General features: G+C 51.8%; 1 protein-coding gene across 1 annotated transcript in view; it reads right to left on the bottom strand.

The window, feature by feature from the left end:
* Positions 1-1898: 1898 nt before the first annotated feature.
* Myo1h (myosin IH) overlaps positions 1899-16462 on the bottom strand; it is a 30241-nt gene continuing 15677 nt past the window's right edge. The window contains 18 exon segments of the mRNA XM_013014337.1: positions 1899-1922; positions 2491-2590; positions 3338-3432; positions 3517-3587; positions 3710-3845; positions 4453-4508; positions 4675-4768; positions 5388-5471; positions 5836-5995; positions 6506-6590; positions 8529-8597; positions 9791-9867; positions 10952-11065; positions 11925-12042; positions 12798-12903; positions 13730-13810; positions 15280-15326; positions 16362-16456. Of these exon segments, the coding sequence (XP_012869791.1) occupies positions 1899-1922; positions 2491-2590; positions 3338-3432; positions 3517-3587; positions 3710-3845; positions 4453-4508; positions 4675-4768; positions 5388-5471; positions 5836-5995; positions 6506-6590; positions 8529-8597; positions 9791-9867; positions 10952-11065; positions 11925-12042; positions 12798-12903; positions 13730-13810; positions 15280-15326; positions 16362-16456 (1612 nt within the window).

Here is a 16462-nt window from a genome sequence, read left to right as displayed (position 1 = left end):
TGTGTGTGTGTGCAGATAGATACCCATGGGTCCCGATTGTATTCGTGTCTGTTTAAGGGATGTGTGAGATTGTTGGCGGGGTAGATGCTGGCAGGGCCCAGGTGGCCCTCGCCGAGCCTGGCTGTGCACGGTGCTCGTGTGAGATGGACCTTCTCAGTTACCTACCTCCCAGATTCTTCTGTGTCTGTGTGGGAACAGAGTGAGTCATGGCCGATGGGACGGTTGAGTAGACGACTAGGTAAAGTAGCACAGGGAGATGTGAATGTGTGTCCGGTAATGGATGGATCTGGTCTGCTTGGCCAGGGACTTGTTGTCGTTTTATACCAAAGGTATTAACATGGGCAGCCTTTGACAGGTGTATTCCAAAAAATGAGGTTCTATTTTGGAACTTTTTTTTTTTGTTTTTGGCTTGGAGTTTGTATGCAGCAACCCTTCCGGTGACAGTGGTATGCCTTTCTTTTGTATCCAGCAGCAAAGCTACAATAAAACTTTCAATCAATCATGCCTTCCACCCAAAACCACGTATTGGGGAGACGCTTTTTAAACTGTTATGTGGGGAACTTATTAATCCATTTGGGTTTTAATATAGTGATAAGGAAAGGGAACTTACAAACGTTGTTTCGTAAACATTTTATATTGTCGAAGTTTTAAATGCCCACCCTACCCCTTGGGTTAAACTTTTTTAGAACGTTCACGTAAACGTCAGTTCTGATGTTTTCTGTAGGAATGGAAAGCCATTGTGTATGAGTTATTTTTAAATGTTTGTGTGCAAAGTAAGTTTGTAGAACAATCACATTTGTTTCAGCTTCTGAGCCTTAGGACCTGGTGTTCCTGCCAGTGCTCTCCCCTAACACTGCACCTCTAGTTGTATGTCCCTCCCCCAGGGTTAGAGCGGCATAGGCTACGGTGAATAGGATTGTTAATAGACCATAAGAAACTGATTTGTCTTAGGCTGGCATGAAGGGTGAAAGTCACATTTGTGAATGATCCAGGTAAAACACTGGCCTAAAATTTAGTAAAGAGTCAGGTTTTATTACAGTGTAATAGCTTACAATTAAGAGGCTGGAACAGCTGTTGGTCATGGTAATCAAGTTTTATGTTCAGAACAAGTCACCAAGTTGTGACTGCAGCCTGTATTCTTCCCGTGGTCACGAGCTGGTTGGCTTTGGTGCAGGTTCTGGCCCTTACCAAATGTGTGTGAACACCCACCCTCCCTGGACTGTGTGAAGTGTCGGTCACACTTCCATGAACCTTTGTCACTCCATGCCACAAAAAAAAACCTGTTGTTTTAAAAGTAGTCAGTGTGTCTCGTACAAGCATTGTGGGCATATGTAAAATAAAAGTTTTACCATGCTGTGTTTCAGTCTGTCTTGGGGTCTTTTCAGACATGCAGGGCTGATCCCCACCCCTGGCTTCACCACCTATGACTTCAGGGTGGTGAAGTGATACACCATTTTCCTACAGTGTCTGAACACTGGAGTATGGAGGGGCAGTGACCCCTGGTTAGTGACAGCCACAGTAGGGGCCGGGCTCAATTCCTTGAAATGTGTAAGTTGTTTATTTAAAGCAGCATTGAAGTGTTGCAGCTTTATGAGCTCTTTACCTACTGTGTGGCCCCAGATAGTACTTTGTCATGTCTCAATGGAGAATCCGCCGCCCACCCTATAATGACATGCATTGGTCCATGGAGCGCAGGCCTGTTGGGGACATCCACCCACCCGAGCACGCTGGAGGCCGGCTCCCAGAGGAGCATTTTAACAGGGATGCTGGGCTCAGATGACTTTTCCAGGTGCTGCTGGCATTCTTCCTTGAAGGTGTGGCTTCACGAGTCCTCCTTTCTGGGCCCTTGCTCAGCTGGAGCACAGCTGGTGACGGTAGCGGTCAGGCGCCATCCTCCCTCAAGACTTCCTCCGCACTGACACCTGGGGAAGAGCCCCCACAGCATGTTCAGCCTGAGGCAGAGGTAGGCAGACCTTGTCGCCGTCCCATTTTTAAGACTAACTTGTCAACAGAAAATTCAATACCGTCAGTTTAACTTGCTCCTGAAGGAGAGACCATTATGTTACATAGTTTAAAAAAAATACTTTTATGTATGGGTTAAATGTATATAAATTCAGATGAGACTTGGATCTGCCTGGGTCGGCCCTGAACTCTCAGTGCTCTCATCTCAACCTCCTGAGTAGCTGGGATTACAGCCGCCTACCACTGCACCCAGTCATGGCATAAAATATATCTGAAGGATTTCAGCCCCCTCTGCTTTTGAACAGGTCACTTCTGGTACTGGCTGAAAACTCATCTGTGCACACCACCTGGAGGGACCAGATGCCCAGGCAGGGTCATGGCCTGGGGTTCTTCATGACTAAGGGCAAGCCCCAGGCACGTGGGTTGCAATGTGGGGACAAGGTGGAGGATCTTTGTCATCCCGTGACAAAGGACATTGAAGACTCCCGCACTCTTCCTTACCTTGCTGCTGCCCCCACAGCCACTCACCACTGTTAACTGCCCGTTTTTGTCTTTATACACTTGTTCTTCTGGCCCAGTGTCGAAAACGATCGTACCTTCTTTCCCAGGACTGATGTAAAACTGTAAACTGAAGACAGTGACAAATTACTTCTTGCTGCAGCTTTTGGTCTATATATTCATGTGTGTGTATATGGATACACACACATAGAATTTGTGCTTTACTACATATGTATGTAATCAAAAGAAAAGCAAGGGGGTAACTTTCATACTTCCGGGCATTCTCAGATCACTCTGACACAGACATTCAGTTCTAGGAGCCCATTTAAGGCATGATCTGCACTGCTCATGCTAACATTCCTTCCCCCCTCCCCCAGCAGAGAGACAGCTCATTCCACAATCTTCTCTCCCATCCCTAGTCGCCTATCAGGCCGTACACCCTTGGGACAAGCAGCACGGAAGCTGCTGTTGGGTCTGAGAACAGGATGTCTGCCTGGGCCTGAGCTCCACGCCCCCTGCTTGCTTGCTGAGAAATAGAAAAGGCAGCCAGCACTTTTAAGTTTGAATTAAATAAGGGTATTCATTTCTTATGGGCTACGTGCTTTCCTTTTACATCCTTTTATTGCTCAGTCTGTAGGCAGGTGCACACCAGTTCTCCCCTGCCCAGCATAGAGCCCCCTAGAACATGAGTGGCGCCTTTGGAGATGAGAACTGTGGCTTCCAGAGGGCAGTGGTGAACACTGGGAAGTAGGTGATTTTTCAGGAAAAGCAAGGGAGCCTTCCTCTCCCCTCGCTGGCGGCAGGCAGGCAGGCACGGGTAGAACTGACTCTGCAGGCCCTGCCAGCGTTTGAACCCCAAGCCGATAAAGCCACTCACCTGCCTTGCACCACCTTGACGACATCGTCCTTGAGCAGCATGGTGAGTTTGGTGACTGCTTCAAACACGTGCTCACACTGTAGCACGGCGTCTCCCTGGGGAGAGGCAGAGACGGCGTGGTCAGAACTGGCGATGTGAAGAAAAACTCCCAGACAGTGGGACACGGGCCCCACAGTTACCTTTTGCTTGTGGTCCTCAGGGAAGACGTGAATGACTAAGATCCCATCACTCAGATTGCTGGTGGAGACGCCTGGAGACAGATCGAGTTAGTGTCTGGGAAGCAGGCAGCTTGATGTTAACAGAAACTCAGGGCCCAGTGGCCACGCCGACCCTGGGCGGGCAGGATCGGTCCTGAGGCTGCCTGCCTCTTACCTTTGAGGGCTGAGTAGTCTATTTTCTGTTTGATCTTGGCAAGTTCAACCACGTAAGCCGCTTTCTGGGTGAGGATGAGTTGCCTCTGCCGGGCCTTGAAGCCTTTCCTGTCATACTTGATGACCGGCACAGCGTACTGCAAGGAGGCCAGGGTCACCACGAGGAGGAGGGCCACTTGGGAGCCTCCTGCTGTGCTAAGCCCCGGACCCTTCTCCCCTGTCCCTGGGCTCTCTGTGGGGGAGATTTTGCTTCCCTGGACTTCCTGAAGTCCACCTGCCTCCAGCAGGCCTGCTCTGAGAAGCCAGCAGAGGAGAACCCACTCGGGACTAGGTGATGTGCCACCAGCCAGTGTGGCCCTTGGGCGCGGGAGGACAGCCATTTGTTGCCAGCTGCCTCTTAAGCACCCCACCCCATAGCCCGGATCCACACAGGACCGGAGGCCCCCAGAATCTCCCAGTCACTGTGGGCACCAGTTTGTTCACCCACTACCCCTCACCAACTTGGGAGTGTTGCAGGAAGAACCCATTGGCTTCATCTCTCAATTCCACAGAAAAGCAAATGTGTTTTTTTTTTTTTTTTTAGGGTGACTGACAATCATCTCTTGCTGTTCTTTGAGTCTGACAGTCACCCATCATCGTCGCTAACTCCCAGAGTGGCACAGACACTGCACACAGCAAACGTTGCTCTCCACCTTGAGGGGTTCAGCCGGAGGCCAAGGACACACACACACATACACCCTGTACCTGGATTCTCTCACTGCCAATGAGTTGAAGCACTTTAGGATTGATGTCTGCTTCATCTGTCAAGGGAACCACAACACCCGTGAGTTATCATTAAATAGCACTGAGAGGAGGTCACCTGTGCCCCTCCAGGCTGAAGCTGCCGCAAGTGCTGCAGAGCCAAACGCCTCCCCCAGCGTTTGAGAGACCGGAAGCTGCGTATACACTGGAAGACAATGAACTTACCTATGCGACTGCTGGCGAAGGGTTGCTTTAAACTTTCTGCGTAGCCTTCCTTCTTTCCCCCAAAGATGTCGCTTGTAACCACCTTTTGCTGCATCTGGCAATACAGTTTGAAAGTGAAAAAAACAAAAATACGGTAGCCCTGAGACGGTCAGGGGACCGAGGTGTGTGAGGCCCGCAATTCTGCACCCTTGTCTGGTTCACCATAGAAACCTTGTAATGCTTTGGCGCAGAAGTCAGAACACATTCTTGGCCAAAATACTTTTAAGGACTGGTGGACCCTGGGCTTGGCAGACCTCCATCCTTGAGCTGACTGCCTGAGAGCGGTCAGGGGACGGCACTACAACTCACAGGTTGCATGTTGCCTGTTTGTGAGGGAAGTTTCTGGGAGCACCAGCACATGGTTAATTCACCCCACACTGGCTCAGCGCCAGCCGTAGAGCTCAGTCACGACAACGGATGTGTGGCTGGCCCACAAAGCCGAAAGGGCTTTTCCTGTCAGCATCTACCTGTTGCAGAGAAGATCTGCAAGGAATGGTCCGTCCCCAGCAAGGGGCCTGCATCCGCTCTGTCTCCATGGTAACAGCACAGAGCTGCCGACCTCACCTACAGCTCCTGGGGCAGCCGACCCTGGCTCATTGGTGGATTGGTGCACACACACTTGTGAACTTGGTCTGTGATTGCAGGCCCGGCCCTTGCCCCTGCTGCGTCCCTACCATGGCTTTCCGCTCAGCTGTCAGCCCGCGGCAGTACTTGCGAACCAGGTTCCTCACGCACATGGTCCGGAGCAGATTGGAAGCCTGTGTGGAGAACACGCTTCTTCCCCACCCGTCCCCGCGCATGCCTGGGCACAGCCATGTACAACATGAGGATTTTACAGTCAGAGCAGCTCGCCTTCCAGTCTGACTGGAGCTTTTTTCTTTCCTTTGAGACAGGGTCTCACCTTAAAGCCCATCCTCAAAGCCCTGGTCCTCCTGCCTTAGCCTCCCAGGAGCTGGGGTTACGCTAGGCTGAGCAAACCAGTGCTCAAACGAGAGCATGGCTTGGGGTCGCCTGAGGGACTGGCTTCTTGGTGGGATTCCCAGAGCCTTTGATGGGGTGTCCGGAGTGCCCCCCTCACAGGCCCATATGGGGCAGGGCGCACAGGCCGCCATGCAACCTTACGCTCTCCAGGCTGCCCGGGGGCCGCAGCCAGCTCTTGTCCAGCACGCTTGTCGGGACGTGGTACCGCAGCTTCAAGATGTAATTCTTGCGCATGAACATGATAAACTCCTCGTTGTCAGGACCGAGCGGTTTGTCACGGTGGATGAATCCCTTGATGAACCTCAAAAGCAAAGAGTGCAGCTCCACTTCCGGCCCTTTTCCTCACACTCGTGTCCTCTCACCCATCGGGAAATGAGAGTTTACAGAAACACATCAGGAAGGTTCTGCTTCACCTGCATGGCCGCTTGTGTTAACTACCTTGGCGTCATTTTCAGTTGAAAAAGAAAACCCATCAGCCCAAGCAGAGGTATGCCGTGAGAGCCATATCTCAGCTTGCCTTGAAAACCCAGCCACCTGGGAGCCCTGGCCTGGCTCCCCAGCACCGGTGCCCTGGGTCAGAACACTTCATGCGAACTACTGATGTGGCCTGACATCTCCCACCCACTTCTGACATGGCCTCACACTGCCTATCCAGCTCTAGGAGGCTCTAGGCTTTGAACTGGCCAAGGGAAATCACAAACATAGAGTTGTGAACCCCAGAATGGGTACAGCAGGGCAAAGAGAGGGGGCAGCATCCTGCAGGGCATACCTCCACCCATGCCAGCCCCTCCTGCCCGGCTCCCCATCCTACCTTCTTACCACCTGCACGGCCCACCTTCTCCTCTTGATCTCCCTCCGAGCCAGGGCTCCCCGCCAGTAGGCTTCCAGTGTGGTGGCTGGAAAAAAAGTCCACTGCTGGAATTAGGAGGTGAGTGCTAGTGTATGGAAACACAGGAGGCTTTTCCAGAAGACTCCATCTACACTCAGCACACAGCTGGTGGTGCACGCGAGGCCAGGTGCATGGCTACAGGTTGTACCTGGGGTGCTCAGACAGCCCAACCAGGGAGACGGAACGCAAGGCACCCTGGGAAGCTGCGAGTTACTCCACAGGGGTTCCCAAGACCTTTTTCAGGGACTAGAGAATGCATAAATTGGGACACGCAAAACTATTAGGTCCTGGGGCTGGGAAGGTGGCTCAGTGGTAGAGCGCTTGCCTTGCATACATGAGGCCCTGGGTTCGATTCCCCAGCACCACATAAGCATAAAGAAAAAAGCTGGAAGTGGCGCTGTGGCTCAAGTGGTAGAGCGCTAGCCTTGAGCTGAAGAGCTGAGGGACAGCGCCCAGGCCCCATGACCGGACCCAAAAAAAAACAAAACAAAACTATTAGGTCCGGGCCTGTCTTCTCATTTTTAAGGGCTTTCAGATGTTTTGATTATTTCCATTCTTTTTGATGGTACTGGGGTTTGAACTTGCAGCCTTGCGTTTGCTACGCAGGTGCCCTACCATGTGAACCACACCCCAATCTGTGGTTATTCCGATTCTTAAATGCCTTTCTTCTCCAGAGTTGCATTGTCTATTACAGAAACAGGCAACCCAAATTTCTTTTTTGTTGTTGGTGGTGGTGGTCATGGGGCTTAAACTCAGGGCCTGGTGCTGTCCCTGAGCTCTTTGCTCAAAATGCTTGCTGGACTACTTTGAGCCATGGAGGTTTTCTAGTTGTAATTGGAGATAAGAGTCTTTGCTTTGGAGAACTGGAGATAACTTTTTTGGCTGGACTGGCTTTGAACCGCCATCTTCAGATCTCAGTCTCCTGTATAGATAGTATTACAGTGTGAGCCACCGGCAGCCAGCCCCAAATTTCACCCACAGAACTGAGAGAGCTATACATAGATTACTCAGGAACCAGCAAACAGTGCCTACCTGTTTATACAAATAAAGTTTTATTGCAACACATTTGTGCCCATTCATTTGCATGCTGCCTAGAGCTGCTTCTGAGCCACATGAGAGACCCAAAAGTCCTAAGATATTTGCTCTTGCCCTCTTGTAAAGTAGGAGAATATATTGTTCAGTGATGATCTGTAGATGGCAGGACAGGAGAAAAACAGGGCCCGAGAACAAATTTGAAGAGATGGGTTACAGGGGGACCCTGCCTGAGAATGATACACACGGGGCTGCAAGGTGATGATTGAAGCCTTTGAAGAAAAATTACCGGGCTGGGAACGTGGCTCAGTGGTAGAGTGCTAGCATGCATGAAGCCCTGGCTTCGATTCCTCAGTACCATGGAAACAAAAATCCAGAAGGGGCTCTGTGGCTCAAGTGGTAGAGCGCTAGCCTTGAGCAAAAGCAGCTCCAGGACAGTGCCCAGGCCCTGAGTTCAAGCCCCAGGAGTGGCCAATATATATATTCCTGAAGTGTGGAAACACACATGGGCATCGATGGCTTAAGCTGAAATTCTAGCTACTCAGAAGGTTGGAATATAGAGGATCACAGTTCAAGGCCAACCAACCTCTGGCAGGAAAGTCAGACTCCACTTCCAGTTTACCAGCAAAAAGCAAGACTGGGGGAATGGTTAAAGCAGCAGAGTACCAGCCCTGGGCGGGGGAATAGAGCAAGTACTCAAAGCCCTGAGTTTAAGCCTGAGTACTGGTACCCATAGAAAGCATGGACATAAAATATACCCAATGGACAAAATCTGGCCCCAGTGGCAGTGTCTCTGGTCAGGTAGCAATGAGAACAGCTTCCTACCAAAGTTTCCAGGGCAGGCAGATGAGAGAGAGGGGCCCAAATGGAGAGAGGGAGGGAGGGTGCCGCTCTGGCCACCCGCGCCTCTTACCTGCTCGCCTTTTCCTGAGGTATTCCCTCCGTGCCCGGCAGCCTCTGTACGTGGCCTGGATCCTTGCAACTGCAAATGAAGCAGCAGCTCTGGGGAGTGGCTCTCCTCTGTGCTCCCGCACGGGTTCCTTCCCCCGGGTCTGTCCTGCAGCTCATCCTCAGGCCCCTCCTCCGAGGCAGGCAGCATCGCCAGCCCCCTGGGCCAGCCGTACCCACGCTCATGTGGCGACGATGCCACGCCACCCCAGGCCGCACAGACAGTGAGCCCAGAGGTGGGTGACCTCAGCTGCTCCATCTTCTGCCTTCACCCCTATGCGATCCCAGGTCAAGGTCACGGAGGGCCTCAAAGGTCAGCAGAGGCATCCTCCTGGAGCTGACTCTGCCCCCTGCAGGCCACAGGTGCTAGACATGCCCCTTTGCCTCAGCCAGGCCCTTTGTGGTGGGGAAGCTACTGCTGGAGAGGCCAAAAGTGGGGCTGTCTGGTTGTAAACCTGGGCCTTCACACCCAGGCTGGTGCTTACGGGCCTTCGGCGAGCTACCAATGCCTCCGTTTCCCTGAATATAAAGCAGTGGCAACGCCCCCTCCGTAGTGTTGTTCTGAGAATGAGGCAGTGTGCAAAGGCCTTCCTGTACACTGGGCACATGGCACACACCAACTGCACCTGTTGCTCAACTTCCCTGGCTGGTCCCAGTTCCGGGAAGAGGTCCCCTCTGGCGGGCTTTAGTTTAGTTTGAACTCAGGGCCTGGACACTGTCCCTACGCTTCTTTGCTCAAAGCCAGTATCCTACCACCTGAGCCACCGCTTCACTTCCAGCTATTTGGCGGTTAACGGGAGAGGAGAGTCTCGCACACTTTGCTTTCTGGGCTGGCTTTGAACTGCCGTCCTCAGATCTCAGCTTCTGGAGTAGCTAGGATTACAAGGATGAGCTCTGGTACCTGGCTCCCCTCCAGTGGTTCTGATTGTTGTTTGCACCCCTCCCTACCTCACCCAGAATCTGACCTTTTTCATCTCTATTCACAACACACACCCTAGCTGCAGGCTTTAAAGCTGTTCACCCAAGTGGTAATTTAGAAGCTGGATGAAAGGGGGATGGATACCCCCAGTTTTCTGTCCTGCTGTGCACCCCAAGGGGTCCTAATATGCACAGTACTGAGGCATTGTCTGCCTGGTTTCCAAATGGAATATGTCTCCCAATTATATGACACCCAAGCTAAACTTATTCATTTCAGCCTGCTGAAATCAGGTTTGTCTAAAATCATACCTAATTGATGTTTACTAAATTCAAAGGCATCTTCAGTAGCAAACAGAGTTCTTGGGAAGCGAATGAATATTTTAGTTCTAGAAAAGAAAACATTTTAAATTATTAATTGGTCAGTTACCACCTGTGTTGGTTTAAAAAAAGTTGTTCTTCCCCCAAACCCCAGCTCCTGCCCTTCTGGGTTTGGACCATGATCCTCAGACCTCAGCTTCCTGAGTAGTTAGGATTACAGGCGCAACTACTGCCCGGGTGTTTAACAGTGATAACAGGTCTTAAGTTTTTAAAAAAACCTCACTAACCAGCAGAGGTCAGCTTATTCTCTCCCTGGATGGCCACTGGGGGGCAGCAGTGCACCACAATCCTACCTCACTTTCTAGGGCAAAGGTATGCCTGGGGCCTGACTCCTTCCCATCTCCAGAATCAATCGAATGAGTAGTTTGTTAGAACAGGACCAAAGATGGGACCCTAAAGATAGAAAGGGGCCAGCGGGCCACCGAGGCCATGTGCAAGTCCTCAGAGAAAGCCAGCTGGGCAGACCGAGAGGCACAGATTCTTCACACTGGCTGTCTGGGAAGGGATCCTTTCCAGGCTTGGGTACTTCCTGCAAGGAAATTAACCTGGAGGCATGGCTCAAGTAGTAGAGCAGCAGCCATGAGTCCCCAACCAAAATGACTAATGGCACAGACTCAACACTTCCGACTGGGATTTGAACTCAAGACTTCCCATTGCTCGGCAGGCACTTTTCCATTTGAGCCACAGTCCCAGCCCTTACAGCTTCTTGATCGACCCACTGAATTGTGCCTGGACATTTTAAAGGTGTACAAAGATTCCCTACAGGTTTATAGTGATAAACTCCATCTTAAACATTCCCAAAGTTCTAGAAACCCATTTTCTGGAATGCTGAAGTCAGATTCTATGAGTTCTAGAATGACCTCTGGGAGGTCACAATACATAAGGACAGTGGAAGAATCTAGAGGCCCAGAGGCAGAAGTTACCCAGGCTGCTTGCTAGGAATGCCGAGTTCCTTTGGGACTGTCTCTCTTCCTTTAACCCATGGGAGCCACGTTTAAACAGTGGACGGAGGCCGCTGCTTGCAAACACACACAAGTTCTGGATGCAAGGTGCCATGGAAGAGGTCACATTGGCTGGTTCCTGGCCACTTACTTCCCCAGCTTGTACTCCTCCGGCTTGTAGCCGATGTACTTGATCAGCCGTTCCACGCCCTCTCCCGGAGGCCCGTGCCAGTGCGGCCATGTTTCCGGACACAAGGACTTGTACCTGGCAGGGAGGAGAAAATCAAGTAGAAGCCGCCCTGGTACCCCCTTGGGGGTGTCCTTAGCACCCCATGGCATCTCAGACTCCCCAGCCCATGACGATCGTCAAATTCAGTAATATATTTTCAGCAAGAAAGAAATGACAGAGCACCAGTGGCTCACGCCTGTAATCCCAGCTACTCCGTGGGCTGAAATCTGAGGATCACAGTTCAAAGCCAGACTGGACAGGAAAGTCCAGAAGACTGATCTCCCCAGAACCACCAAAAAGCCAGAAGTAGAGCTGTGGCCCTGAGTTTGAGCCCCAGTACTGGAAGAGAGTGGGGGAGGTAGGAAGGGGAGAAAAAATAGTGATCTCTACATGCTTATGAAGATCTTAGCAAGTATCTTATGATGTTAAGGAGCAAAAATTCACATACATCACACAAGAAATATTTGTGTACAATGAGTGTGTGTGTATGTGTGTGTGTGGGGGGTAAGTACACTATACTCATAAGCATCCCCCTCAAACCCCACCCCTGCCAATGCAGACATTCAGGCTGTGCAGAAACTTCCATTACAGGTCAGGAAATAAGTGACAAGTCTAAGAAACACAGGGAGAGTTCCTACCCAAGTCTGTGTGGCTCCAGAGCTTGCTTGTGACCCCACCACTCCACCCCTGCTGAGAGCCCAGGGGCCCAGGCAACCACCGCAGGCAGCCCGAGGTAGGATTTAAAACAGAAGAAAGCTGCGTTTTTGGGGTCTCCCAAAGGTTTGTGGGTTTTGCTTTGCTTTCATAGCTCTGAGCCAAGCTCCCTAAGTGATCCCTTGTTGTTTTTCATATCCCAGGTCTCCGCATAGTAGGTGCTCAGCAAAGCAGAGGGTACCTTTGCAGGAAGTGCTCGTACTTGCGGCGGTAGGCGAAGCCGGCCCTCCTCACCCGCAGGTGCTCCATCAGCCCCAGGTACTTGATCTGATGTCGTATGAGGAGGTCGTCAAACTTGCCTGAGGGAGGACAGGAAAGGACCCCCCAGAGGCTGCACAGGGGGCCCCCGTGGGTCCTAGTTGTGCTTTTGAGCTGGAGAAAGTTCACAGGAAAATCCAGCTTTGGGTTTTCTCCTGACACATCATGAGATTGGGCCCAGAGTTCCATGCGGCAGCCACTGGACAGGAAGAACCCCGCATTGCTGGCCTTTTGGGATGGGCTGTGTCTTCCCCAGTGTTCCCCAGTCTCCTTCCACCCACCTATTCACTCATCTGCTGCACCTGCCTGGCTTCTGGAAGCCTCTAGCTAAACAGTTTCCTTACAGGCCATAGCAAGAGCTTAGAAAATACCCCCAAAGCTGGGCAATGGTGGCTCACGCCTGTCATCCAAGCTACTCAGGAGGCTGAGATCTGAGGATTGCAGTTCAAAGCCAGCCCGGGCAGGAATGTCTATGAGACTATTATCTCCAATTAACCACCAGAAAACCGGAAGTGGTGCTGTGGCTCGTGGTAAAGCGCTAGCCTTGAGCTGAAGAGCTGAGGGACAGCGCCCAAGCCCAGAATTCAAGCCCCATGACCAACAAAAAAAGAAGAAGAAAATACCCCAATCAAGGACCATTCTGGAAGCTGGTGTGCTGCCTGGGGAGAAAGCCACATTGCTTCCCCCTACTTTGGACCCCTGCCTGGCTCAGCTGGGCTGCTCCTATAACCAGCCAAGCACTGGGTATGGCACAGGCCGAGACACCACTTCCTATGCGAGGGTTCTGGGCACTCACTGGGTTCTTTCCGCTCGTTGGGCTTGATGCAGCGTATGTATGAAGGCTCCTTGGAGATGAGAATTTCTAGAAGGCTGCTCAGACTGTTCTTAAACTGCGTTCCCACCTGCGGAGTGAGAGAAGCCACTGAGGAGACCTCAGTTACAGAGGGGGCAAGGCGCCACCCCTCAAGCCCAAACTCAGGGCACATTGCTATTTATTGTTTGCCCTCCTCCTCTTCACCTTTTTCTGAGACAAGATTCTCCCTATACCACTTAGTGTGACCTCAAACTCATAATCGTGCTGGAATTATAGTGTGGGCTACCACACCCAACCTCTGTGTTGCCTGTTAGATGGAAACTTCAGATGTCCTCATCCAAGAAGCCCAAGGTTGGTTTTGTCTAGAAACATCTTCCCAGGATGCTTTGCTCAACAGATCCTCCAGAGCCTGGCTCCTTCTGCCTCTTCCCAGTTCCTGGAGCCTTGGCTGCCCTGTTATGGCTAACCTTCCCCTCCCCCCTCCAGCTCAGCACAGCGCCTGACACTGTAGATGCACCGTAGAGATTGTACACAAATGAATGAACTGGTGCAACACTTAGGATGTATTCAGTAGTGCTGGTTAGAGCACAATTCTTTCTAGAAAAGAAAGAGGACATGGCTTCGAAGTATGGCTAGGCCAGGTGCCAGTGGCGCACGCCAGTCATCCCAGCTACTCACGAGGCTGAGATCTGAGGATTGTTGTTTGAAGCCAACCCAGGCAAGAAAGTCCATGAGACTTTTATAAAACTCCAATAAACCTCCAAAAAAAAGCTGAAAATGGCACTATGGCTCAAGTGGTAGAGCACTAGCTTTGAGCAAAATAAGCTTAGGGACAGCACCCAGGCCCTGAGTTCAATCCCCAAGACTGGTTAAAAAAAAGACACATGGCCCTGACTTGCATTCCCCCAGCTGACCGTTGGAGGGCGCCGCCGGCTCCGGAGCTCAGCCACCAGGAAGCATTCCTTCACAATGCTGTTCTTGGACCTGCACAGAACCTGTAGGTGGACAGGAGATGTGGACGCCGCATCTGCTTTGCAGATTGCCAAGGAAGCTTTGGGAACCGCACAGAGGTGGGACCCGGGGACCTGAAGCCACCGCTCACGAAAAGCCAACGTCCCGGGAATGTGGTTCAGTGGCAGAGTGTTCGCTGAACCTGCATGCAGCCCTGGGTTCCATTCCTCCACATTAACAAGCTGACACAGAAAAGCCACTGTGGGGGAAGGGGCTGGGTGTGACTCAGTGGGACAGCATGTGCCAGCCTGCGGTGCACCCCAAGACCTTCCCAAGCAAGGAGATGGCCCCTTGGCCACTAGCCATTTTTTCTATGACATCATGAACAATTGTATCCAGCCCAGCGGCTACAGAATAAGTTCCAAGATAATGGCATTGAGTAAAAATGCCACGAGACCCTCACATAGGAAAGAGACACACACACACACACACACACACACACACACAATTTGTGGCCTGTGCTGTCCCTAGGGGTGGCACACGAAAGAGCGATTGGCTCCCTGGACAGACACTGGACATGGAGCCAAAGACACTAGACTTTGCACTATTTGATGTTTTCTCCCTACCTACATATTTTCAAAATAATCGATACAAGCCAGGGCACCAATGACTCACATCTGTAATCCTACTCAGGAGGCTGAGATCTGAGGATCGTGGTTCAAAGCCAGCCCAGGCAGGAGAGTCCATGAGACTCATCTCCAATGAACCACCAGAAAACCAGAAGTGGCGCTGTGGTTCAACGTGGTAGAGCACTAGCCTTGTGCTGAAGAGCTCAGGGAGAGTACCCAGGCCCTGAGATCTAGCCCCCATCCAGACACACAGGTACACGCACACACACAGGCATGCACATACACCCCACACTTTCTCTGGTGATGCGTACAGAGAATGTCTTTGGCCGCTCCAGCCCCAAGTTGTGTGTTGTGACCTCAATTTTCTCACAGAATCAGAACGTGTCTTCCTCCATGGCCGGTGCTTTCCTCCCCTCTCCTGACCCATCCCTGCTGCATGCACTCGAGCTCACCTGGCCACAGGCCCTTTGCATATGCTGTTCTGTCTGCTGTCTAACACCTCTCTATAGTCAGAATCAGATTTCAGATTGCAGCCCAGTCAGCCCCCCCGGGTAACGCTTTTCCGAGCGTGTGATTAAGTGTCCCTTTTGGTCACAGCTCCTCGCTCATTTTCACCATCACGCTTCTCGCCAATGGCTCCTCTGTGCGTGTGTATTCACCCACTCCCACTCGTGAACCCCAGCAGAGCAAGATTCCTCCTCTTGCTTCAGAGCTGGCCTGCAGCGGAGGCCCCCCACACTCGAGCCAATTTAAGTGTCAGTGTCCACCACGATGTGTGGAGACAGAACGCCTGGACCAGAAAATTCTAGAAGCTACCCTAGGTCCTGTGTCCCGGGGGTAAATCAGAACCATTGGAAACACGTTGGGTTAAGCCCCAGACTTACTTCTTTCAGATGTGTATAAAGGAGATCATTGTTCTTTTCCAAGAATCCTGTAAAGTATAATAATCCGGAATGACTGGCTTTGCCCAAATATGCTTTGTTGTCCCAGTGGACGGCGGTGGTACCTCGGCCTTGAGGGGGTGCCAGTATCCATTCGGGACGGGTCACTCATCCACGCGGGACCCAACAGCATCTCTGCCCAAGGCTCACATGAGCTTCCCAGGAGCCATTTTCCCTCTGACAACCACCAAACACATCCTAGACATGGCGGCTCTCCCTGGGGTCGGGATCCCTGACTGAGAACCAGGTTCTCCATCTGTGGTGCTCAGGCTACCCTTGAAACGCTAACCATCTCGGTGTGAACCTCCAGCCTTCATTTAATCGTCTGGACAGTGTCTCGCTGTGCAGACCTTGCCTCAAACGTACAATCCTCCCATCTCTGCCTCCTGGGTGCTGGGATTCCCATCCCTGGCTACCATTCTATTAAGAAGCTGTCACAAGGGCACTGGTGGCTCACGCCTGTAATCCTGGCCACCCAGGAGGCTGAGATCTGGAGGCCTGCAGTTCAAAGCCAGCCTGGACAGAATAGCCCATGAGACTCCATGTCCTGCTGGTCAGGATGTGGAGAAATGAGACATATGAATGGAAGACTGTCGGGCAGGAGCTTGGATATTGAGCACAGAGTTACCACGAGACTCAGCAATTTTGCCCCTAACGCTACACCAAGGCAAAAAGGAAACCACTAGAACATAACCCTGGCACGCGATGCTCAGAACAGCATTTCCTCCAAAAGCTGAAAAGTATCGGAGACCTCAAACCTCGTCATGCAACGAGCACATGCGCAGTGGCATATTATTTGACCATGAAAATGAATGGCAACATGGAACCAGCTCTGAGAGGTTACACTGAAGGGAAGAAGCCAGACCCCAGAGACCATTCTGTCATCCTGTTTCTAGAACATGCTCAGAACATACCACTTGGGGCATAAACGGAATAAAGCCACCCTTGTGGATGACGCAGGGCAGCCCCTCCTCAGTGACCTGGGCTGCCCTCCCCACCCCCCGCCTGGCACCCCAGGCCCTCACCCTGGGTGCAGTAGGTGACGTCGCCCGCATAGTGCAGGAGCCGGAACTCCATCCAGCCGATCCTCTTCCGGGCCTGCGGCCCTGCCAGCTTCCGGCTGCGG

This window comes from Dipodomys ordii, unplaced genomic scaffold (genome assembly GCF_000151885.1).
Source record: "Dipodomys ordii isolate 6190 unplaced genomic scaffold, Dord_2.0 Scaffold23, whole genome shotgun sequence".
Lineage (NCBI taxonomy): Eukaryota > Metazoa > Chordata > Mammalia > Rodentia > Heteromyidae > Dipodomys > Dipodomys ordii.
The sequence above is the reverse complement of the archived record's forward strand: the minus strand, read 5'-3'. Positions and strand labels throughout refer to the sequence as shown.